The sequence below is a fragment of the Arvicola amphibius genome, chromosome 6 (assembly GCF_903992535.2).
Source record: "Arvicola amphibius chromosome 6, mArvAmp1.2, whole genome shotgun sequence".
NCBI classification, from domain to species: domain Eukaryota; kingdom Metazoa; phylum Chordata; class Mammalia; order Rodentia; family Cricetidae; genus Arvicola; species Arvicola amphibius.
In genome coordinates this window covers 123,431,880-123,455,541 of record NC_052052.2, presented here as the reverse complement: position 1 = coordinate 123,455,541, position 23,662 = coordinate 123,431,880, and the positions used below count along the sequence as shown (strand labels likewise).

Sequence of the window (23,662 nt, the reverse complement as noted above, 5' to 3'; positions counted from 1 at the left end):
GAACAGTAGATCTCAAGCTCAGGGAACAAAACAAAAAGGAAGGGCAGCTTTTTTAGTGAGGAATGCCACCGTTTTCTTGGGAGAGGAAGAGAGAGAGAATAAGAGAACAAAATTTACAGAACACTTGGAGGCAGAGGCAGGCAGATCTTTGTGAATTTGAAGCCAAGCTAGTCTACAGAATGAATTCCAGGACAACCAGGGCTACAAAGGGAAATCCTGCCTTAAAAAACAAAAATGACACCAAAAATACTAAGTGCACACTGGTATCCCCACTTAACCCTCAACCTTTCTTACAGTTACTTTAAATATTTTTTAGAGACATCTACCATCGTAGACTATGAGGAACTTAGCATAATTTAAGAGCTAACAAAGGCCAAATCAATTTGATAGAAAGTAAAAAGACTTAAAAGTTTTCACCTAGGACACCAAAAGAACTGCAAAGGCTTCCCTCCTGAACACCAAATATGTTCCCTTTTCCCCAAACTACTCATCTAGCAAGTATATTCAGGCACATTCTTCTTGAGCTACCTGAAGACACAGCTACAGTAGCTCTCCATCCAACTGGGCCTTTGAATTCAAATCATTTGCCCGAATTCCTATCAGATATAACATAGGGATGATGGTGCTGGAGGCATAGAGAGATTCAGAGCTTTCAATTATTTGATCTATAGAAAAGGTGACCTGAACTTTCCCAAAGGCAGAGGCAGAAGAGGCTGAAGAAAACAGGGATATGAAAGATACTTCAAAATATAGAACAGATTTTCACTCTCCTGTGTAATTGGTGGATTCTCTCCCACCTGCCAATTCCAGAATAACCACTCAGAGGCTTAACATTACTTATAAATGCTTGACCAATGGCTCAGGCTCACTATTGGCTAGCTCTTACATTTAAATTAACCTATAGTTTTCAGCTATGCTTTGCCATGTGGTTCGTGGCTTGTTATCTCATTTTTTACATGTCTTGCTTCCTCGACAGCTGACTAGTGTCTCCCAGACACTGCCCTTCTCCTGTATCTCTGCTTGGATTTCACACCTGGTTTTATTCTTCTGTGTCACAGGCCAAAGCGGCTGTATTTATCAACCAATGAGAGAAACATATACTCTCAGCATACAGAAAAACCATCCCACCGAATTTTCCCCTTTCTGTCTAACCAAAAGTTTTCATTTTAACATAGTAAAATTACATATAACAAAACAGTTATCAAGTAAGAATCAGTTACAATATACAGTCTATTTGTATTTGACAAAATTAAAGAACATACTATATCATCTATTCAATTTTTGTGAGTTCAAAGTTTCCTATCTAATTTATCTTTTATCATGACTAAAGAAAACTATAACTATCTAGTCTCCAACTCCATCAAAGACCCCAGAAGGATATAATATTACCCTAGTAAACAGGAAACGCATTGTAAGCAAATTCCAAAGCTCTAGAAATGACAGAGACATCTGACTGCCTGGACAGTCACCCAAAGTTCTTCTGTAACATTGGGGCATCCATCTTCAGACTACATGCCTACAATATCTGAAAGACTTTTCAATGAAGCAGGAAATTTGAAGAACTGTCCTGCCTGTATTGTAAAAGTTCAGCAGTCACTTTCCTCTACATCCTACAGATGTAGGCAGTTTCTCCTGTGAAGCTGGAACGTGAAGGACCATCTCACTTTGTTTTTACAAAGTTTAGCAGTCATGGGGCTGGAGAGTTCACTTCCCAGCAACCACATGGTGGCTCACAACCATCTGTAATGATATCTGGTGCCCTCCTCTGGCGTGTGGGCATACATGGATGCAGAATGTTGTATACATAATAAATTAATCCAGTTTATACAGCATATTGTATACAGCATATTGTTGTGATCTGGCTGCCCTCACTCCCCGACAGTGGAACTTCCTTGTGGTCTGTAATTGACAAGGATGTTTGTGTTCTTTCTGGTTGGTGGTTTTCCATAGAAGCATTGAAGGGTTAGGGTTAGGGTTAGGGTTAAATCTCGGGGCAAAATAAAGGTTGTTAGTCTTCCACCTGAAAAGAAGCCTCCATGTCTCAATCCTGGCACCACCACCACCTCCACACTAGTCTTGGCATCCAGGCTGCGCTGATGTGGCATACTGTCGAACAGTTTTTTGTCTAAATCATTAGCCTTATCACATTGAAAGCAAATTCCATAAGGTGTTTTTTCAATGCCCATCATCCTCTTTGAAGTAATTAATGCTGCCAGGAGCAGACATGTATCACAGTCAAGAAAAGTCTAAGTTCCTATAACATTTTAAATGTCATATTCTGTAGGTCTTTGAAGTGTTTGAAGATTAGCAACTTAATTAAAATATATCTTTGGGCTGGGCGGTGGTGGCACATACCTTTATCCCAGTACTTGGAAGGCAGAGGTAGGTGGATCTTTCTGAGTTTAAAGCTAGCCTAGTCTGCAAAGCAAGTTCCAGAACAGCCAGGACTGTTACACAGAGAAACCCTGTCTCAAAAAAACAAAGAAGAAAAAAGAAATATATCTTTTTATACCTAGAAAACCTAACTAATATGACTAAAAGTTTGGCTATTATAGATGTCTAGATATTAATCTCTGATGGTGTCTGCAGGAACTCATTTCCTTACCACACAGAGGGCTATCAAGCACTGCTGGTTCCACTTCTGAAATGTCCTTCTTTCCTTTGTGACTGTCACTGACTTAGTTCACATATTAGCTTCCAGCTACATCAGCAAAGTCGTAATGTGGTTTTTGGTGTTTCCTGCTCTTCACATCTCTGTAGGAAACATTTGATAATGACACTTTTTTGTGTGTGGGGGGGTTGAGACAGGTTTTCTCTGTAGCTTTGGAACCTGTCCTGGAACTAGCTCTTGTAGACCAAGCTGATAGTGACACTTTTCAGCAAATAATACAGGTCACAGCCTAGCAGGAAGGCTAGATGACTAGAAAGTCATCTCACTTTCGAGATGAGGGATTGCCACCTCTGCACTGTCTTCTGGAAAAGGATAAGGACTGTAGAAAACATGTCCTATACTGACGCTGCTAAGATTTCTATGCAAAATAAACAAATAAATCACTATCCTATTTTCCAAAAGTTGCCTTCCTATGCTACAAAGATCAAGATTTACCTTCTATGAATTAGAGATGGACCAAGAACATAGTATCTAGTTCCAATGAATAAATGTCAGCCCGGGAAACAAGCCACATGTGCTTGATTCTCTCCACCTGCTTGATTGGACTCAGGCAGCATTGGTTAGCAGAACTTTCCCCAAACCATCCTGACTGAAAGTTATGTGAAGAAATAAATGCCAAGTTACTCTCTAGTCACAGAGAATTAAAATACCAGTTTCACAAAGTGGGGTTGGTCTGGGAAGGGATACAAGTTCTGGGGAGCCAAGATTCTAGTTTCTGTAGACAATACCTGCCTCTTATCTCTCTAAAACGCCTGTAAAAGTGTGAGAAACCATAAAATTTATAAATGAAAAGCAATTTCCCCCAACTTTGCTAATCCAAAACACCAACTTCTGGACTACATTTTAATTGGTGAAGTGGAAGTGTGTGCTTTCCAGGGCTGGAGAGATGGTTCAGTGGTGAGGAGTGCTCACTGCTTCTAAAGAGGGCAGGAATTCAGCACCAAGCACCCACTGTGAGCAGCTCACAGATGCCTGTCCCAGGCCCTTTTCTTACCTTCAGGGACACCCACACACACCATTCACTCACAGAGATACACACATACACACATAAGTAAAAATAAATCTTTAAAAGAAAACAAACTTTCCACTTTGGCAACAAATAGACTAAACTTGAAACAATACACAGGTTGTCGTGGCTCCTTGTATATCTTTTGCTTGCTATATACTTACTGAATTCACTCATTCAAAACTGAAAACATGGCTAATGTAGATCATTCTCTGGGATGTTTAAAACACTGTTATCTGATTCCGATACAAGGAAACCAAGCATATGTGAAATAACTTTACACTGTGACTTAGTTTCTGTACTTTGGTAAAGAAGCAAATTAACCTGCCTCCCAGAGCTTGAGAGACTCTGTATAAACAGGAGGACACTCAAAAGCTACATAATGTGAGCTGAATAAACCGTGAACAGATAACGGGAAGAACAACTAACTAAAGTATTGGGTACTGAAGTCTAGGTCAATTATTCTTTCCAGGGTACAAATTAGAAGTTAAATAGCCAGGAATGGTAGCATATGCTGTTAATCCCAGCACTCAAAAGAGGCAAAGACAGGCAGATGTCTGTGAGTTCTAGGCCAGCCTGGTCTACACAATGAGTTCTAGAACAACCAGGCAGGGCTACATAATAGAGATAACATCTCAAAAAGTGAGGACTAGGGGCTGGCAGGATTTTCTGAAGCTTGGGTCCCATATCCTGGGCCAACTGAAATGAGTCTTAAGTGCAGCCTCGGCACTAAATCTTGTTGTTCTCAGTTGTTAGGACTGAATTATCTCCAAACTCATAAGCTGAAAACACCCCCATGCAATGTTATTAGGAATGAGTGTCTAGAAGAAGGTTCAATCCTAGAACACTCAAGAACAGGATTTTATAAAAACCTTTTTCTCTCTGTTTTCTGCCATGTAAGCACAGAAGAGCATAGCTGACCATAGCCAGACAGTGGACCCTTTCCAGACTCTAGTCTCCAGAACTGTGAGAAATAAAATTCTGTTGTCTAAACTATACCTGTCTATTGGTTATTACAACCCAACCAAGACACCATGTGCAAACAGAGTTAAACACTAGCACATACTGTAGAAGTGGATCTCTCTAGTTGTAACTCCTAGAAAAAGATATTTAAAGCTACAAGAGGAAATAACTGATTTTTGAGATAAGAGTTCACTGTACTGTCCAGTCTACTTTAGACTCCAGGGCTAGTGACCATCTCATTTCAGCCTAAGAAGATGGAAATACGGGTAAAATGAACCTGCTGCCAAATTTTAATAATCACAGTTAATTGAGTTTGATTGTATTTTATTATTTTTATTTAAGGGGCCAATTTCCTGAATAATGTTTAGTGTATTAGAATAGGAGCAAAACAAATTCCTAGTTACTGAAGCACAGATTTCTTCTCCTAGGAAAACATGCATAAACATGTAGATCCAAGACAAAATGTGGATACGTAGTGCAACTATTTAGGAATAGACTGTAGATATACAAAACCGAGTACAGAACTCCAGGATACCTTTCAAATCATCTCTCAATCTTTTATTTTACCTCATCCACACAAGACACTTAAAGTAGCTTGTTCCAATGTTATTTAATAACATACCTGGATTAGTTCAGCCCAATAGCCTATCTCATCATGAGACATGGAAAACTTAAAATACTTTAAGGAGTTCCTCACCCGGCTCTGACTCATCACTGTAAAACCAGAGTGAGTACAGCAGCTCCGTTTATCATGTTCCTAGAGCAGCTATGCCAGGGTGCAGTCTCTGGTGTTTGCTGAGAGCAGAGCGATACCTGAAGGCTTTTCCACAGTTACCACACCCAAAAACCTTCTGTCCTGAATGAGCCTTCTGATGCTGAGTAGGGTAAGTGCTCTGGCTCAAAGTCCTTGCGCATTTGTTACATTTGTCCGGTTTCTCTCCAGTGTGAGCACTCTGATGCTCAGGTAAGAGCACGCTCTGGGGAAACGATTCACATTCACTGCACTTATAGGGCTTCTCTCCTGCATGGGTCCGCTGATGCTGAGTCAGGTGGGAGTTCTGGCTAAAGGTTTTTTCATATTTGTTACACTGGTAGGGTTTTTCTTCTGTGTGAGTCTTTTGATGTTGTGCAAGAGATGAACAGTGTCGGAAGGTCTTACCACACTTGGGACACGCATACGGCTTTGCTCCTGTATGAATTCTCTTGTGTTGTGTAAGGTGTATTTTCTGGTTAAAGGCTCTACCACATTCATTACACTTGTAAGGTCTTTCACCTGTATGGATTTTCTTATGCTGAATAAGTGAGGAGCCATAGCTGAAGGTTTTCCCACATTCAGGACACTGATAAGGCTTCTCTCCAGTATGAATTCGCTCATGCTTAGCAAGAGATGAGCTCCGAATAAAGGCTTTCCCGCACTCCTTACATTCATAGGCTTTCTCCTGGGAGTGGGTCTTCTGATGCTGATGGAGGTTTGACAGATAACTGAAAGCCTTCCCACACTCACTGCACTCGAAGGGTTTTTCTCGAGTATGAATTCTTCGGTGCTGAGTAAGGGACGAGCAGTAACTGAAGGCCTTTCCACAGTCACTGCACTTGTAGGGCTTCTCTCCTGTATGAATTTTCAGATGCTGGGCAAGGGATGACCAGTAACTGAAGGCTTTTCCACACTCTGCACAATCATAGGGCTTCTCACCAGTGTGTGTTTTCTGATGCTGAGTCAGGTTTGAGTGCTGACTGAAGGCTTTGCCACACTCATTGCACTCATAAGGCTTCTCTCCAGTGTGAATCATATGGTGACGGATAAACGTTGAAGGCCCATTGAAGGCCTTCCCACACTCGTTACACTTATACGTTTTCTCTCCAGTGTGAATCTTTTGATGCTGAGTAAGGTGTGTGCTTCTGGTGAAGGTCTTTTCACATTCTTCACATTTGAAGGGTTTTTCTCCTGTATGAATTTTCTGGTGTTCCATAAAGTGACCTCTCTGGCTGAAGGACTTTCCACACTCATTACAAGTATATGGCTTCTCTCCGGTGTGGATTCTCTGATGCTGAACGAGATGGGTCCTCTGACTAAAGGCTTTCCCACATTCATCACATTTGTAGGGCTTCTCTCCAGTGTGGATCCTCTGATGCTGAGTGAGAGATGGGCCCTCAATGAAGCCCTTTCCACACTGGTCACATTTGTACGGCTTATCTCCTGTATGGATTCTCTGATGATTTATAAGGTTTTCACTTCGGCTGAAAGCCTTGTTACATTCGTTACATTTGTAGGGCTTTTCTCCAGTGTGCGTTCTTCGATGGCGAATGAGAGCGGAGCAGTAGGTAAAAGCTTTGCCACATTCGCTGCACTTACACAGCTTCTCTTTTGGGGTGGGCTGTGAATTCTGCTTGACTCTTGTTTTGGTGGAAGTTTGTTGTGATACAAGGCTTGAACTCACTCCAAGACTGCGCTCACACGTGGGTACTGTTTTCACAGTTATTTTTATTTCCCTTCTCAGAGTCTGCTGGTTTGCCTGGAGCGACTCTAAACTCCCACCAGCCTTCCACGTTTCTAAGACACCGGAGCTGTAAGGACCAGCCCTTTTGCAGTTGCTTGTTAGAGCCTCAGAAGACAGATGTTCTTCAGAAATGTCACGTTCTAAGGGTGACACACTATTTTCAGGTCTTATCTTCCAGTCTGAAAGAAAAAAGAAGATGGAAGCATTTTCTGGAGAGAGTGAAAGAAAACTTGTTGGAAATTATCGAATTCTTTGAGGGTTCTCAGATATATAACCTTATTACCCGGGGGGAGTGGAAAGAGCTAAGAGAACAAACTGAAGTGCAAAGAGAATGCTCACTTCAATTCCACAGACGACCTCTAAGTCAGAAGGAACGACAGTTAAAGGGATCAGTAAATCTAAGAGGTGAGTAGGGTGTGGTCTTACACACCTTTAATCTCAGCTCCTGGAAGACTGAGGTTCTACTACCCCACTGGTGGCCCTCACCTTTTTGCAATGACACCCAGCTTCAGTAGTCAGTGTCAGCCTGACCTCACTGCTACAAGGTTGGCTGTAGTCGCGGAGAGCCCTGAAGACCTTTGTGCATGACAAACTCCATGTGAATGTGAGTAGCACTGGCCACACGGAATCCCAGGTAAGACTACCCTCACCACAACCATCACAAAACTTCTAGCTGAGCACTGTGGGGCTAAGTTCAAGAAGTATAAGGACACAGACAATTCTCAGAAGAGAGTTTGGGGTATCACTATCAGTGCAGCCCAGATGGAGTACAGCATTCCTGCCTGCCACCATGCCCACAGACTTCCCAAGAATGGTGGGTCACTTAAAGCATATGGTCAGGTCTCTTTCTCTGGGTGACTGCACTCTGGTGGGGGCACTGTACCCCAGATGCAAGAGCACAACGGCCAAACAGATTGGGGCCAAGCATGCTGTGGTGTGTGTGAACAAGGTAGACACTATGCAGGCTTCAGAGATGGTGGGGGTCAGCATAGCTGGAAATCCAGGAGCTGCTCACCTAGCTTGGCTTTGAAGGAGAGGAGATGCCAGTCATTACAGGCTCTGTGCCCTTGAGCACTGTGATTCTGAGCTAGGTGAGAAATCGATGCAAAAGCTGCTGGATGCTGTGGACACTTACATCCTGGTGCCCACCTGAGACCTGGAGAAGCCCCGTCTGCTACCTGTAGAGTCAGTTACTCTATTCTTGGCTAGGACACAGTGGTGACCGGTACATTAGAGCCTGGCATTTTGAAGATGGGAGATGTGTGTGAGTAGCTGACCTATAACAAGGGCATTTACACTGTGGTGATGGGTGCTGAGATATCCCATAGGAGCCTGGAGAGGACTGAGGCAGGGGATAATCTGGGTGCTCTGGTCCAAGGTAGAGGCAGACAAATTTGAGCATGATTTGGTCATAGTTAAGCCAGGCTCAGCCCAAAGTCACCAAAGGGTGAGGCCTATGCTTACATCCTTGGCAAGGCAGAGGGTAGCCACCACAAACCTCTGTGTCTAATTTTATGCCATTGTGTTCTTTCTGACTCGGGTAACGGCCTACTGTGCTACCTTGTCTCTGGGGAAGGAACGTGCCATGCCAGAAATAGACCTGAAGCTCAGGCCACGCTGTGGCAGCCCACGCTGTGGCAGCCCACGCTGTTAGAGAAAGGATGACAACACAGCTACTGCCACTGTCCCCACCACTGAAACACTTGCCATGACAAAGGAGAACAGGATCTCAGATGGAGATGATCAGGCTCTTGAGCTTGGGGCTGCCCTGATCAGTGTCCCTTCCTGTGGACACAAGCTGGGGCCAAGCAGAGAACAGTGGACACATCTGCTCACGCGGAGTGGCCCACTAGGTGAAGCGGCTAACTGTTCCATGAATTTTGAAAAAAAGAAGGTAACCAGAGACCACTGAGGGTACAAAGAAAATGACTGACTCTGAAAGATGCAGTGTAACTGAATTCCTTGTTAATGAGCAACAAAGCAAAATTTTAAGGATGCTGAGATAAACTCCAGGCAAATAGAAGAGACTTAACTAAGACTTATGATTGTTAGCCTGGAAACCAGAAGTAAGAATTCATCTTTGCTAAAAATTTAGAAAGAAATAATAATAATAATAATAATAATAATAATAAATAACAAATTCAAATCTACTATTTTAGAATTTGGAATAAGAAATGGAGGACTTTATGGTGTAGGAGTGAAAGATGCCAAAATCAGCATTACCCTAGGATGCTCATGTGTAAGATACAAAATTCCAGCTTAAGTGGAAAGAAAATAGTTGAAGCCACAGGAATGTTTGTGAGAACAGGACAGAGGTGGGGAAAACCCTCAAGGGTGATAGAGTAAAATAAAACACTTTTTTGCCGGGTGGTGGTAGCGCATGCCCTTAATCCCAGCACTTGGGAGGCAGAGGCAGGTGGATGGATCTCTGTGAGTTCAAGGCCAGCCTGGTCTATAAGAGCTAGTTCCAGGACAGGTTCCAAAGCCACAGAGAAACCCTGTCTCAAAAAAAAAAAAAAAAAACCAAACCACTTCTCCAGTTTCACTGGTAGCAGGACAATAAGTAAAGACACTCTATTGGAAGTGCAGTCACAACCACTGCAAGCATGAACAGAATGCAGACCCCATGCTGCCCACTATCTCCTCCAAACATCTCCACAGATAATGGGATAGTGTGCATTAGTGTAGGTAGATTACAGTAGCAGAACTTCTTCAGCAAAAACATGGTCACTGCGGCACAGCTTTAGCAATGTGTTTCAGACATGTTTTCACCAAGAGGAATGATACCCAGGGAAATAAATATGTTTGTATAGCAAATAATCATAAAGAGTATCTTCTGAGGCTGATGAGACAGCTTAGTCAGTGAGGGTACCTGTTGCTGCTGGGCCTGATAATGAGTCCAATCACCATGCCCCATACAGAATGAGAGCAAGTTGTCCTCTGGCCTCCACATAAACCTGCACTCCTGGGCAACACACAAATAAAATAAATTCAATAAAGAATCTTCTGGGGCTGGAGAGATGGCTCAGAGGTTAAGAGCACTGGCTGCTCTTCCAGAGATCCTGAGTTCAATTCCCAGCAACCACATGGTGGCTCACAACCATCTGTACTGAGATCTGGCGCCCTCCTCTGGCGTGTGGGCATACATCGAGGCAGAATGTTGTATACATAATAAATAAATAAATCTTAAAAAAAAAAAAAAAAAAGAATCTTCTGGATATACTGTAGGCACTGTGTGGCACATGAAGGCCATAAAGCCTTGTGCTGTTAAGAAAGAGAACACAGACTCTTGTGCTGTTAAGAAAGAGAAAAGTAAGTGAGCTGGGTGGTGGTGGCGCACGCCTTTAATCCTAACACTTGGGAGGCAGAGGCAGGTGGAACTCTATGAGTGTGAAGCCATGGACCACAGAGCAAGTGCCAGGACAGGCTCCAAAGCTATACAGAGAGACTGTGTCTCAAAAAAAAAAAAAAAAAGGCGAGAGAAAAGTGTTTGATAACCAATCACAAGTAAGAAACACATGACGGCAAAGTGATATCAACTACAACCAATGCCCACATAGTGTCATATTCTCTACCCAGTGATGCAGGGTTCCCAGCCCCTTCTGCAGCACGACTGCTGTACACTGCCATGTCCTCCCGTGACGATAACGGACTGTGCCCCTGAAACTGTAAACCAGCACAGTGGAAGGTTTCTCTGTAAGAGTTGCCGCAGTCATGGCGTCTCTACACAGCAACAGACACCCTAAGACAAAGCATAACCTAAGGCAATTAGGATACTGCAGGACACACTTAAAGGAATACAATAAGCAAGAAAATGGAAAACAGCACAAGAAGAGTACATGAGAGAATACATTTATTTCATGACAGGAATAGATGCACAAAAGGGAGCCAGAAACAAATCCAGCAAGCCTCACACAGTAAAGCAGAAACCTCCTAATACCTGCAGGGAACAAAGAAAAGAACTACAGCAATGATCCAGTCAACCAGAACCACCAACAAAACTATAGGACATTGCAAACTCTTCAATAATAACTTCAAATGCAAAAGGCCTCAACTCACCAATGTACAAACACAACTGACAGGATTATGAAACAAGATTCAGCTATTTGTTGTCTGCTAGAAACACACTTTCCCCATCAAAGACACTTACAGCCAAAGGATGGAAAGCAACATACCAGGCAAGTGCAAACTTTTAAGCTATTCTGTAGATCAAACTCAGAGATCAACCTGCCGCTATTCTGTAGATCAAACTCAGAGATCAACCTGCCTCTGCCTCCCAGTGCTGGGATTAAAAGAATGCACCACGACCACCACAACCACCATGGCCACCACCATCACCACCATCACCACTACTGGCTAAGCAAAGGCAAACTTATATTAAACTAGCAGAACTATTTTGATACTGGATAAAGTAGACCCCAAACTGAAGCTAGTCAGAATAGATAAAGAAGACTACTACATATTAACAAAGGGGACAATTTATTAAGAGGATATAACAAATTTAATGTAATAAATACTGGAAGGCACGAAAGGCCAGACAGGCCTTTATATAGAAATACTGAAATACCTGAATAATCCACACTCACCTTTATATATGTTCTCCAAATCAAAAAATCACCAAAGAAACTTCAGAGCTAAACTGCACCATGCATCAGTTAGATTTAGAAATCTGCACAACATTCTACCCATCAGATAGAGAATGCACGTTCTTCTCAGCAGCCCTTGAAATCATCTCAAAGATCACAAAAAGCCTTAATAAACACAAAAGGATCAAAATTAATTCAATGCTTTTAATCAGGTCATAATGGAATAAATCTGGAAACTATTAATAAGCGAAGACACAGAAACAACATAAAATTTTGGAGACTGATAAAGATACTCTGAATCAGGGAGGAAATAAAGAACTTCCTAGAATCAAAAGAAAATGATACCTCTTCAATAGAGCTAAAGCATTTCTAAGTTTATAGCTGTAAGTCCATACATTAGCCACTGCCCCCCCCAAAAAGCACCCAGAGTAGGTATCACAAAGGAAAAAAGACAAATAGCAAACAAATAACCTAATGATATACCTCAGTGTTAGTTACACACACACACACACAGAGAGAGACACACACACAGACACACACAAATTTTAAAAATTATGTGTTTGGACGTATGTATGTGGGTGCCTATGCCCAGAGAGGCCAGAGGTATCAGATTCTTTGGATCTTGAGCTAGGATGGTTGTGAGCTATCCTACAGAGCTACTAGGACTGAACTTGGGTACTTCAGAAGAGCACCAAGCTCTCTAACCACTAAGCCATTTCTCCTCCCAACTTCAAAGGTCTAGAAAAAAAAATAATAAAATTAATTAAAAAACAAAGAAACCAAAGAGCAACAAGCTGTGTAGTTTTTTTGTCAACTTGATATAAACTAGAATAATCTGGGAAATGGAACTTCAGCTGAGGAACAGTCTGGATCAGACTGGCCTGTAGGCAAGTCTGTGGGGCATTTTCTTGATTAACATTAACCGGGAGGGCTACGCCCACTGTGGGTGGTGCCACCCGTGGGCGGGTAGTCCTGAGTTGCAGCAAGAAGGAAGCTGAGTGAGCTTTGGAGAGCAAGTAAGCAAGCAGTGTTCCCCCATGGCTTCTACTTAGTTCCTGCCTCCAGGTTCCTATACTGTTTTGAGTTCTGGCCTTGGCTTCTCAATAACGGACTATGACAGGAAGTTTAAGCCAAAACAACTTTCCTTTCCAAGTTGTTTTTGGTCATGATATTTACCACAGCAATAGAAAGCAAAGTAGGACAGAAGCCAAACCCAAAAGCACATGGCTAGAAATAATGATTAGGGCTGAAGTTAATGAAAGAGGGACTTAAAAAAACAATGCATAAAGGCAGAGTTAGTTCCTTGAAGAGATAAATAGATTGACAAATTTCAAGCCAAGCCTACAAAAGGAACAGAAAATGCACCTTTGTAAAATTACAGATTAAAAGGAAACTGTTTACAAAAGACACCAACAAAATCCAGAGGACTACTAGGGAATACATTGAAAATGTATTCAAAAATCCAGAAAATGTATTCAGAAAATCTTGCCGAAAGGATAAATTCCTAAATACATGTGCATTAGCAAAATTAAATCAAGATATATGCAATGTTTGCAGATATAACAGTAATGGTATTGAAGCAGTAATTAAGTCTCTCCAAAAAGAGAAGTCCAGGACCAAATGAGTTTATTGATGAATTCTACCAAACTTTGAAGAAGAGCTAATACTATACTTTTCAAACTTTTCCACAAAGCAGAAAAGGAAGACAATACCACCAAACTCATTTTACAAAGCTGGTATTACTCTGATATCCAAACCAGATAAAGACAAAACAACAATGAAGTATAGACTAATTTCCCTGATAAATATAGGTACAAAAACTTGCAACAAAATACTTGCTAGCCAAATTCAAGAGCACTTTAAGATCACAGATAGCAACCACATTGCTTTTTACCCCAGGATTGCAAAGCTGATTCAATATATACAAATCTGTTAATAAAATAAGATGTAAATAAATAGACTATGATCATCTCAATATATGCAGAAAAGGCATTTGAGGAAGTGCAACATCCCTTTACCAGGACAGTCCTGAAGAAACTAAGAATACAAGGAACATAATGGTGCTGCAAATGTCAATTTCATTTTTTTGGTTTTTTGTTTTGTTTTGTTTTGTTTTTTCTGAGACAGGGTTTGTCTGTGTAGCCTTAGCTGTCCTGGAACTTGCTCTGTAGACCAGGCTGCCCTCGAACTGACAGAGATTCACCTGACTCTGCTTCCCGGGTGCTGGGATTAAAGGCGTGCATCACTACTTCCTGACTATGATTCCATTTTCTCTATGGCTGCATAAAATTCCATTGTGTAGATATAGCACATTTTCTTCATCCATTCCTATGTTCATGGGCATGCTGTACTATTGTAAATAGTACAGCAATAAACAGAGTGACTAGATTATTCCTGAGTCAGAACCTGGAAGAAATTCCTTGTGCAGTTTGGGAACTGATGACTTAGAAGAAAATAATTCAGAATCTCAAGGACAGAATGATAAAGTAACAGAATATGAAACTATGCTTGAGAGTAAGAATAGAGTAAGTGCTTTAAAAAAGAAAAGCCTGCAGGTGTGGAACTAACTTTTATTTTAGCTTGGATGGGAACAAAGAAAAGAGACTGAATGAGAGCCATTGTTGAGTAAAAGCATCTGGAAATAGCATGTGTTTCTGTTTGATGCTAACAGATGGAACCCTAAAACAGAAAGTGAGGAGACAATCCTGGATCAAAAGTAAACGAGGAGTACAGAGTACAGAGTACAGAGTACAGGCTGAGAGGCCTGCTTTAGAGCAATCAGGAGGGATGCCTCCTAACAGAGAATGTAGAACAGAATCTCCTCTCCACAGTGATGCTCTGAGAGACATCTACACACAGTCACCTCTCACCAGGCTGGCAGCTGCGCAGAGCAGTCTCTGTTGTCACACACTACTTACCTTCCGTGGAACCAACAGGAACGCATGACTCCTCAGTCCATGGCTCTGTCCCTTGTTCTAGCTGGGAAATCACATCAGGTTTGGAAACCTGGAGTCCTGCTCAGAGGGGGGAAAAAAAGGAATCTGTCTGCAATAAGGAAAAAGCACCACATCAGAATGCAATCTCACCACTCTGTAAGATATTCCACTTGGGAAAAATCTGGTGGGATGGACAGCATACAACTGTCATGAATAATGGGGCAACCAAGAAGCTGATCTGAAAAGAGGATTAGTTTGCTGCTCCACTTAATAATGAGGAGAAACTTCCAAAATTTAGAGTTACGGGTTCCTAAACTTAGATGTCAGTCACATCTAAGCACCTAAAGTACTTCCCACATCCCGTCTAACTTTGGGGCCACCCCCATCTGCACAGACCAAGTGTGTTCCCTTCTCCACATAACCCATCAAAACTTGGGGCTACCCTACCCACAGAGACAGGTGTATGCTTGCCTCCCACCGTTTCCGTTACCTACAGAGACCAGGTACATACCCTCTCCCCACATTCTGATCTTTACTTGGGGGCATTACCCTCACCTATAGAGACGAGGTGTGTATAATTTTCCAATGTCACATCTCTGAACAAATCTCTCTGTGTAGGATCCAGGTGTTTCCATTCTTCCTGGGTGAAGCTTACAACAACGTCCTTAAAGGTCACTGACTCCTAGAACATCAAATGTTCTACTGCTTAGACTTAGGAAATAAGAAAAATTAATAATATCCATAAAAGCAAAGCAGTGAGAAAGTGAAACTAACAGGGTCACTGTAGCCCGTGTTTCGGTGTGGCACAGGAGCCACAGGCCCGGTCTGAGGTGGTCAGACAAACTGTCTCAGCCTAACAACAACTTGGATGTGCTGCTCCTATTTTCTTTTGTTATTAATGTAGAGCTGTTGGCTGAAGCTAATCAGGATGTTTGATGCTCCTTCCTTTCGTAATTTGGAGAATGTCTTATAGAGATGCTAATTCATGGCCTACGTGACAGCTAGCATAGTGACAGCTAGCATAGTGACAGCTAGCATAGTGACAGCTAGGATAGTGACAGCTAGCATAGTGACAGCTAGCATAGTGACAGCTAGCATAGTGACAGCTAGCATAGTGACAGCTAGCATAGTGACAGCTAGCATACTCGCAAACAGGTAGATGCGGACGTGACAAAAGACCATTCACCTGGTTACCTAGGATACAGCCTAATGTGTTTTCCTGCTCAATTGTTGTGATGATATATAAACTGTTTGGAGAATAAATGAGGGATCAGATCTTGCCCTTCAAAGATGACTGTGTGAGCTGTGTCTGATTACTCTTCACGACTCCGTTCCAGTCTAGTTAGGGAAAATAGTTATCTATGTTGGAGCCCACACGGGCTTCGACAGGTCACTAGGATGCTCACTTTTGGAAAAACTTAATATAGTACTATTGTGTGATATTGGCACACGGCATGAAAATGTACTGCTGTAATTGGTGTGATAAAAGCTGAATGGCCAACAGCTAGGCAGGAGGCATAGGTGGGACTTCCAGGCAGAGAACTCTGGCAGAGTGGCCAGCCAGACATGGAAGAAGCAGCATAGGCAGTACAGGGAGCTGAGGTAACAAGACACATGACAGAATGTAGATTAAAATAAATGGGTTAAGAGCATTGCCTGCTCTTCCCAAAGGTCCTGAGTTCAATTCCCAGCAATCACATGGTGGCTCACGACCATCTGTAATGAGGTCTGGTGCCCTCTTCCGGCCTGCAGGCATACATGTAGACAGAATATTGTATACATAATAAATAAATAGAATTAAAAAAAAAAGCTAGTGAGATGAGCTTAAGCTAAGGCTGAGCTTTCATAATTAATAATAAATCTTTATGTCATTATTTGTGAGCTGGTGGTCCAAAAAAAAATAATAATCTATATAGTACCTTGCTCAAAGGATTGATGTCAAGACTATGTCCTGTGGAGGGTGGTAATGTCGCTCACTGGCAAAGCACGGACATGGCCCTAGGTTCAATCCTCAACACCAAAACCAAAACCTTTTTTCCCTGTAAAGTACCTAATTTAGGTACCTAAGTAGGTGCTCAGGTGTTACCGGCCAATGCTGTCTTTATTCTTCCTCCACACCTGAGTACTAAGACATAGCAAATATTAATATTATAGCTGCTATCATCAATACCATTATTACTATCTATAATGTGCAGGAATAACAACTTTATTACAAAATGGGATGGATGAGCAGACTTGCCCTATTGCATTTGTGTGTGTGGGGGGGGGTGTGAGTGGGTGAGTTTTGAGACAGGGTTTCTCTGTGTGACTAGCCCTGGCTAGCCTAAAGCTCAGAGATTAGCTTGCCACTGCCTCCCCAGTACTGGGACTAAACGCATGTGCCACCGCACCCAGCTGCCCTATTACATTCAAAGGACACCAAAGTATAAAGTAACTGAAACGGTGCCATGTTATAGAATAAAATTCAGTAAGAAGACAACAGCTCAGAATAGGCCCCTGTGTTTAAGCATTTCTCAAATTAATTAAGATACAATCAATTAATCACTAAATCATATCATTACAATTAACTTGGCCAAAATAAAATTAAAGTAAGATCTTTTCACAACATACCTAAATATTCCTGTGGGAATTATTAAATATTAATAATATTAAATTATAATATTAAAGATTATGTTATGGGGTGGTTGGTTTGAGAGACAGTCCTGCTATATTATCCTGGCTGGCCACTGCCTCCCAAGTGTTAGGAAATTAAAGGTCTGTGCCACTATTACCAACTTCATTTTGGATGTTTGACCTCTATGGCTTTGAGCAAACTAAGGTTCTGTGATTATAGTAACAACAGGAAACTACCATATGTATTGGACACTTCACCCAACATGAACAAATTTACCTTCCTCTATAGTACTCTCTGATCATTCATATGATGGCTAATATTCTGAGCAAAAGAAAAGACAAAACGAATCTTAGTAAATTTGAAAAGATTCAAGTCACACAAAGTGTGTTTTCTGACTATGGATCTGTTCACTCACTACTTAGAACATGATGACGGTTCTATGAATTTCCATGTATGTTAAAACTTATCCAATTACAGTTGGCCTCTACATCTGTGAATTAAATATGTTCAAAGAAGTGCACATATATTGTTCTTGTTAGTATCCCCTAAACAATACAGCAGAACAACTACATAATGTTTACACTGTCTTTACAGTGTATTGGCTAAGTGTCTAGGATGACTAACGTACACAGCAGGCTGGGGACAGGTTATATGCAGATATTGTGCCACCTAAGTGAGGGGCTTGAGGATCTACACGCTTCGGAGTCTGTTAGGTGTCCTAGAACCAGTTCCTCTGGGATACAGAAGAATGACAGTATACTTTAAATACATGCAGTTTATTGTCACAGTATTCCTCAAAAAAAGTGATGCCAGAAGTACTCGAGTTGAAAGTGGGAAGAACTGGGGTGGGGAGGCTGAATAAGAATAGGGAACTTGATGGGGGGGGGGGGGGGTTAGAGGTTGATTAAGGCCTGTGGGAAAATTCTCTCTATCCCTCTCCCTCCCTTCCTTCCTTCCTCCCTTCCTTCCTTCCTTCCTTCTTTCCTTCCTTCCTTCCTTTCTTTCATTCTTTCTTCCTTTTGTCTAAGTTCTCAAGAGGATACATTTTCCCAACAACTTTATGAGGTCCTATTTCCTACACTGAAAACTATTATGAATCACAGATGATCTAGAGAATAAAGCCTTCACACTTCTTATTAGATATTCAAGATCTTTCATATTCTGACCAAATTTGATTATTTTTTAATTTCTCAAAAGAAGTCATCTCCTCCAAATCTTTCTCAATCTATGACTGTTAGCAGTATGTACCTGCACACTTCTGCTTATAAAAACCTCTCCATACCTAGTTTCTCACTCCAATATTCACATCACTTGTCCTTCAGAGAGTACAATTCCCCACCATCCATGCAACGCTCTGTCCCTTACAAACCGCACACACCTCTCCCGCAGCCCTCATTTCACCTTCCATAAATTCGCCTATTTTGATTTTTATTGGCCATTTTACTCTAGTCAAGTAAGGAATCAAATGTTGTGCTTCTCCCCACACACCTGCAGTGTTACAAGATACTAAGTAAGAGGTGAAAGTGGAGAGGCAGAGAAGGATCCAGGTGAGATCACAGGGCAGATGAGAGCCCAGAAAGATTCACCAGTGATGATTTGAAGGTAAACACACCTCACAATAAAAGATAAATTATTCTAAGAAGTGACATGGCACTTAAGAAAATCTCAACTTACCCGAAAAGTAGTTGATGGGAGTAGAGGATGTCCCTCTTGGAGACCGGTGGGTTCTGCAAAGGACAGGCCTAAGGAGAAAGAGGCCATGGTGAATTTGACTACTCTGTTGCTGCAAGCAATCCAGAAAAAACTCACAGGCCGGGCAGTGGTGGTGCACGCCTTTAATCCCAGCACTCGGGAGGCAGAGGCAGGTGGATCTCTGTGAGTTCGAGACCAGCCTGGTCTACAAGAGCTAGCTCCAGGACAGGCTCTAAAGCTACAGAGAAACCCTGTCTCGAAAAACCAAAAAGAAAAAAGAAAAAGAAAAAAAAAAACAGAAAAAAACTCACCTTTCTTCCTAGAAATAACAATCATGTCTCTCCTTCATGTCTAAATCCCCCAATGCCCCCAAAAAGTCAACTGAGGCCTCTGTACTGTCCTGAGTAGGTTCAGGAGGAAAAACACACTGCCTTAAAAGATTCAGCTTTCTCTCTTGATGTTTAACTACTCAGATGGTTCATACAGCTAAATCTGAGGTCCTCCTTAAGTAAGGCAAGACATTCCTGCTCCCTTTTCTCTGCTACACAGAAAATGTCAATAAACAGCAGGAAATGAAGGTGAATGCCTTTAATCCCAGCACCAAGGAAGCAAAAACTTGTGGATCTCTGTGAGTTTAGTGACACACACAATGTACACAGTTGTGCAATCACACATACCTAATGAAAGAAAAGACATGCAGGCAAGTACTTATACACATAAGATAAAAATAATTCTAAAAAATTTAACAAATAGTAACATACTCTCAGGTATTTTTAAAGGAACATTTAAAGAACTATATTTTTAGGCACCACAATGTAAGAAATATGTTAGCTAGGAACAGACTTCTCAGAAGTCTAGAGATCTTACATGGACCTATCTAAAGAAATGAGGCAAGGTTTCTTGAAGGAGAACTAGGAGCTGAATTCGCAGGTAAAGGCAGCAAGGTGAAAGAACAGACAGCATTTAGTGCTTTTAAGATCACAAGAACAGGCATTTTTGGTAAAAGGAACTAAAAAACAAACATGTTGTTTGCACTCAAAATGGCGAGTTTAGGACCACAGTTGCACCAGCACAAGCTTGAAAAAATTGCTATCTGCATGGTATTTCAAAACTTATCTTTGCATTGAAGAAATAAAACACTTTTTTTTCTGGCTACAATTTATTATTCTAAAATGTAATAAAGAAAAATGTCAAGAGGATCAGATATTTTGAACTGTTGTTCCTTTCCAATCTTATGTCCGGGAGACAGAATTAATTCTTCCAAGGCTCTTCCGATGATGTAATCGGTTTCTTTACCCCTAACCACATTGCTTCCTCCTCCCACCTCTCAGTTCCGGCCCCCTCCAGCCGGCTCTGCTGTGTTAGTCCCCATTACCTGCCATCTCAGGAGCTCTACGTGTTCCGCTAGAACTTGGACACGTGGGTACCCAGGCAGCTTCAGTCTGGGACTTGAATGTCCCAATCCCCTCCCAGGGTGGGTGCCTTATGTCCTCCGTGGTTGGCCTACAAGGCACAGGATGCAGTCTGCAGCACGCGCCTTACAGTCGCACCTCAGACCCATACAGGGTAGCCAGGAGGTCCTGCCCAAGAGCGGAGAGCATAGGGGAGGACTGAATTACTACAGAGAAACACACAGTAGAACGGGAAGGAGCAGCTCTGCCCTGTAGCAGAGACCCAAGAGTCTGGCTAGGCTCCCTCCACCGGGTGGGTCCGCGACCTCCTACTTCCCCGGCAGCAATCAGACACCTGTTGCGGGGCACGCCAGAAGGCCGGCTGCCCCGCACCCCAGCGTACCCGGCCCAGAACAAAGGAACAAAGCCTTGGGGAACAGGCGGGCCCCGGCATCGCCGAGGGGAGGCGCGCCCCCTTCCCTGACTTCCCAGCTTCCTCCCGCGCAGACCCCATTACGCCGTGACGTCACACTCCTAGGGCACTGGCGGTTGCCATGGTGATACCTGGACTCCAATATAGTGACGCATTCCTTAGGCTCATTGATCCAGAAGCATGGGGTGGTCACTCCGGACTCAGGACTCAGGACGTGAGCCTACGCCGTAGAACTGGCCAAATACCCACCTCTTTCCACGCCCACAGTCGGCTTAGCGGTCACTTCCGGTCGGGCAGACCCTACCCTTCTTTTCCCGCTCCCTCCAGCACAGACGCGCGCCTCACCGGGGAACACAGAGGACCACAATTCCCAGAATGCAACGCGCGGCGTTTCGCAATTACTTTTCCCAGGCTTCTACTAACATTGCAGCCTCAACTGGTGGGTCGGAAGGTTGCGCCTAGCTAATATTTGTATCTGATTGCTTGGATTGTGAACAGAGATAGTAATACTGGTCTTTAAAAAAAAGACAGATACACACACCTGAAGGTTTGGGGTCCGGGATGTTGGCGTACGGCATCACGTTCCTCAGAAAGACCTCGAACTTGTTAAGTAGGTATGACGGGCCTTGAATTCAGGGTCCGCCTTCTCCACCTCCCAAGGGTCAGGACCTCCCACACTGAAAATTTCAAAAAGCAAGCACACATTTCACCATTCAGCCCCACTTTTATTACCTGGCCTGCATTCTTCTTTTTAGGATTTTTGTCGTTTTGAAAAATATCTGTCGTTACCCACTGAATTGTTTTCATGTCTTCGAAAAATGACCCATTTTTTTTTAATGCTAAAGAAAACAGAAGGAGATGGTGTTACGGTATTTTAATGCTCTCTGCTTGTTTCTTTGCTTAGCACCTAAGAAGAATCTGCTGGTGTGCCCTTGACGTACACAAAAAACTCCAACAGATTTTTTTTTTCTTCAAAGGTGTGGCACACGCAACTAAAGGCCTCTTATGTTCCCAGTTATTTGACAGAAGGGCTAAAATGTCTCCCCTCCTTGGCTGACAGCACCGGACCTAGAAATGGTATGCTACCCATGAGGAAGTTAAGGAAAGGGAAGAATGTTTAGAGAAACGGTTGCAACAAAACATTAGATAAAAAGGAAATGCAAACATAGCAAGCATGTTTTTTTTTTTAAGATTTGTTATGTGTCTGTGTTTTGTGCACGTTTGTGAAGGGGGAATACTTCAGTGTTCAGAAAATGATGTGGGAGCCCCAAGAACTGGAGTTACAGGAGACTGTGATCCACTGGACATAGCTACTAGAAATCCCTAAACCATCTCTCCACGCCCCAACATGTTTTAAATGTGGCAACTATTGGAGGCATATTAGAGAAAACTGAACTGCTGGTGGGGAACAGTACAGGAAACTGTTTGGAAGTGTCTCTATGATTTCAAAGAAAAATGAAATTGGGTAAAAGAAGGAATAGAGACGAAGCACAGAAGACAGAAAGCCAACAGGTGCATAATAGTCAGGAAGAGGGGGATCAGATAAAAAGCAGATGTCAACACTTCCTGTGTGGCAGGCAAAGTAACAAGTGTCTTGCATCTAGTAAGTCAATTCTTAAAGCAATTAAGTGGAGATACTTTTTTCTAATTATTTCTGTTGTACACAGTGGACATTAAGTAACAGCTTGAGTTATTTGCTTTAGGTTGCATAGACAGCAAACAGGACTGCTAGGTTACTAGAGATAGTTGGTAGACAAGGGAAGGAATAAGGAGTTTACCGAAGGCCTTTTCAAGAATAAGTAATTTTATTTCTGAGGCTTTAAATATGGGAGAAACTTGGGTAACATGAAACTCTTGGGTAACAAATTTTCACTAAATTTCTTTCTGTTTTCTTTGTTTCTCTGGTGTAACATAAGAGTGATAAAAAAAGCCACTAGCAGCTTGTGTTTGTTGGACCTTTCCTCTCCTCTCCTTAAACTTTTTCAACAGCGACAATCTAGTTGTCTATGAAGTGCTCTTATATGAAGGTCGGGTTTTGTTCTGCTTGTACTAGGAAGGGAACCTAGTGCCTCAAGCAAGCCAGGGAGGCACTCTACCAGCAAGTCACACACATAGCCACTGTTCTCCCTTAAATTCACAATGTACTTCAATTCTATCAGGGAGACTGCTGTTATGGGTTAAGAATGCTTGGAAGCAGACTTCCACCATTAGCTTCCTTGTTTGCTGGCTACGAACACTACACAGGTTTCAGTCGTGGATATGGGGTTCTGCTGATTCAAATACCTGGAAATACAAAAGTGGCTTTGGAATTTGATAATGAATAGAAGCTAGAAGGACTCTTGAGTTATATAGTTTAAACTAAATTGTTTTGAAAAGATGGATGCAATATCCATTAAGTTCAAGGGACGGCACAGATGGAAGTGGGGAGCATGAGAGAGAGCTGCAGCCACCTAAGGCATTCCATACACTGGGACTAGTAGCGTGATAGTGGAGGCATGTATGTTTCCTAGGATGAAAACTCCATAGGCTGGGAGATCGCATTTGAAAAGTGTTTGTACCAATAATCAAAAATGATGTCTACAGAAGACAGAGATATGAAGAGGACTCTACAGCTTAGTTTTAGGAAATGTGTATTGAAATGAGGGCACACCACAGTACTCCTGCCCAGACTGCTCAAGATCTAGGCCACTGACAAGAAACAAAAAAAAAACAAAAAACAAAAAAACAAAAACAAAAAAAAAAAAAAGTGGAACAAAAGGAGCTCTCCTTCACTGATAGCAGCAATGCCAACCGGTGCATCCCATCTGGAGGACAGTTTCTTGTAAGACTATTCATACTCTTAATTTCTATTCAATAATTCTTCTGCCCCTTA

At 42.2% G+C, this 23,662-nt stretch overlaps 1 protein-coding gene and 1 pseudogene across 3 annotated transcripts; one reads left to right on the top strand and one right to left on the bottom strand.

Moving 5' to 3' along the window:
- Nucleotides 1–5,172: 5,172 nt before the first annotated feature.
- On the bottom strand, nt 5,173–21,147 carry Znf184 (zinc finger protein 184). Of its 3 annotated transcripts, none has more exons than XM_038334524.1 (6): nt 21,040–21,147; nt 20,342–20,546; nt 18,949–19,016; nt 15,216–15,342; nt 14,643–14,738; nt 5,173–7,317 (listed from the first exon to the last, which is right to left on the bottom strand). In XM_038334524.1, exons 2-6 carry the CDS (start codon nt 20,346–20,348, stop codon nt 5,390–5,392), a joined length of 2,226 nt encoding a protein of 741 aa, XP_038190452.1. In that variant the 5' UTR covers nt 20,349–20,546; nt 21,040–21,147; the 3' UTR covers nt 5,173–5,389. The 3 variants fall into 3 exon arrangements, with proteins under 3 accessions (XP_038190452.1, XP_038190449.1, XP_038190451.1); XM_038334521.1 differs by lacking the exon at nt 21,040–21,147 and adding an exon at nt 20,922–21,009; XM_038334523.1 differs by lacking the exon at nt 21,040–21,147 and having other exon boundaries at nt 20,342–20,844.
- Nucleotides 7,335–8,803, top strand: LOC119816296 (annotated as a pseudogene).
- Nucleotides 21,148–23,662: the final 2,515 nt, after the last annotated feature.

Excerpts from the sequence above, each read along its gene's own strand:
- Znf184 (XM_038334524.1), bottom strand. Across the intron at positions 15,343-18,948 it reads TCCCATCAACTACTTTTCGG|GAGTCAGTGACCTTTAAGGA; the intron begins GTAAGTTGAGAT and ends TTGATGTTCTAG. Across the intron at positions 7,318-14,642 it reads TCCTGTTGGTTCCACGGAAG|ACTGGAAGATAAGACCTGAA; the intron begins GTAAGTAGTGTG and ends TTTTTCTTTCAG.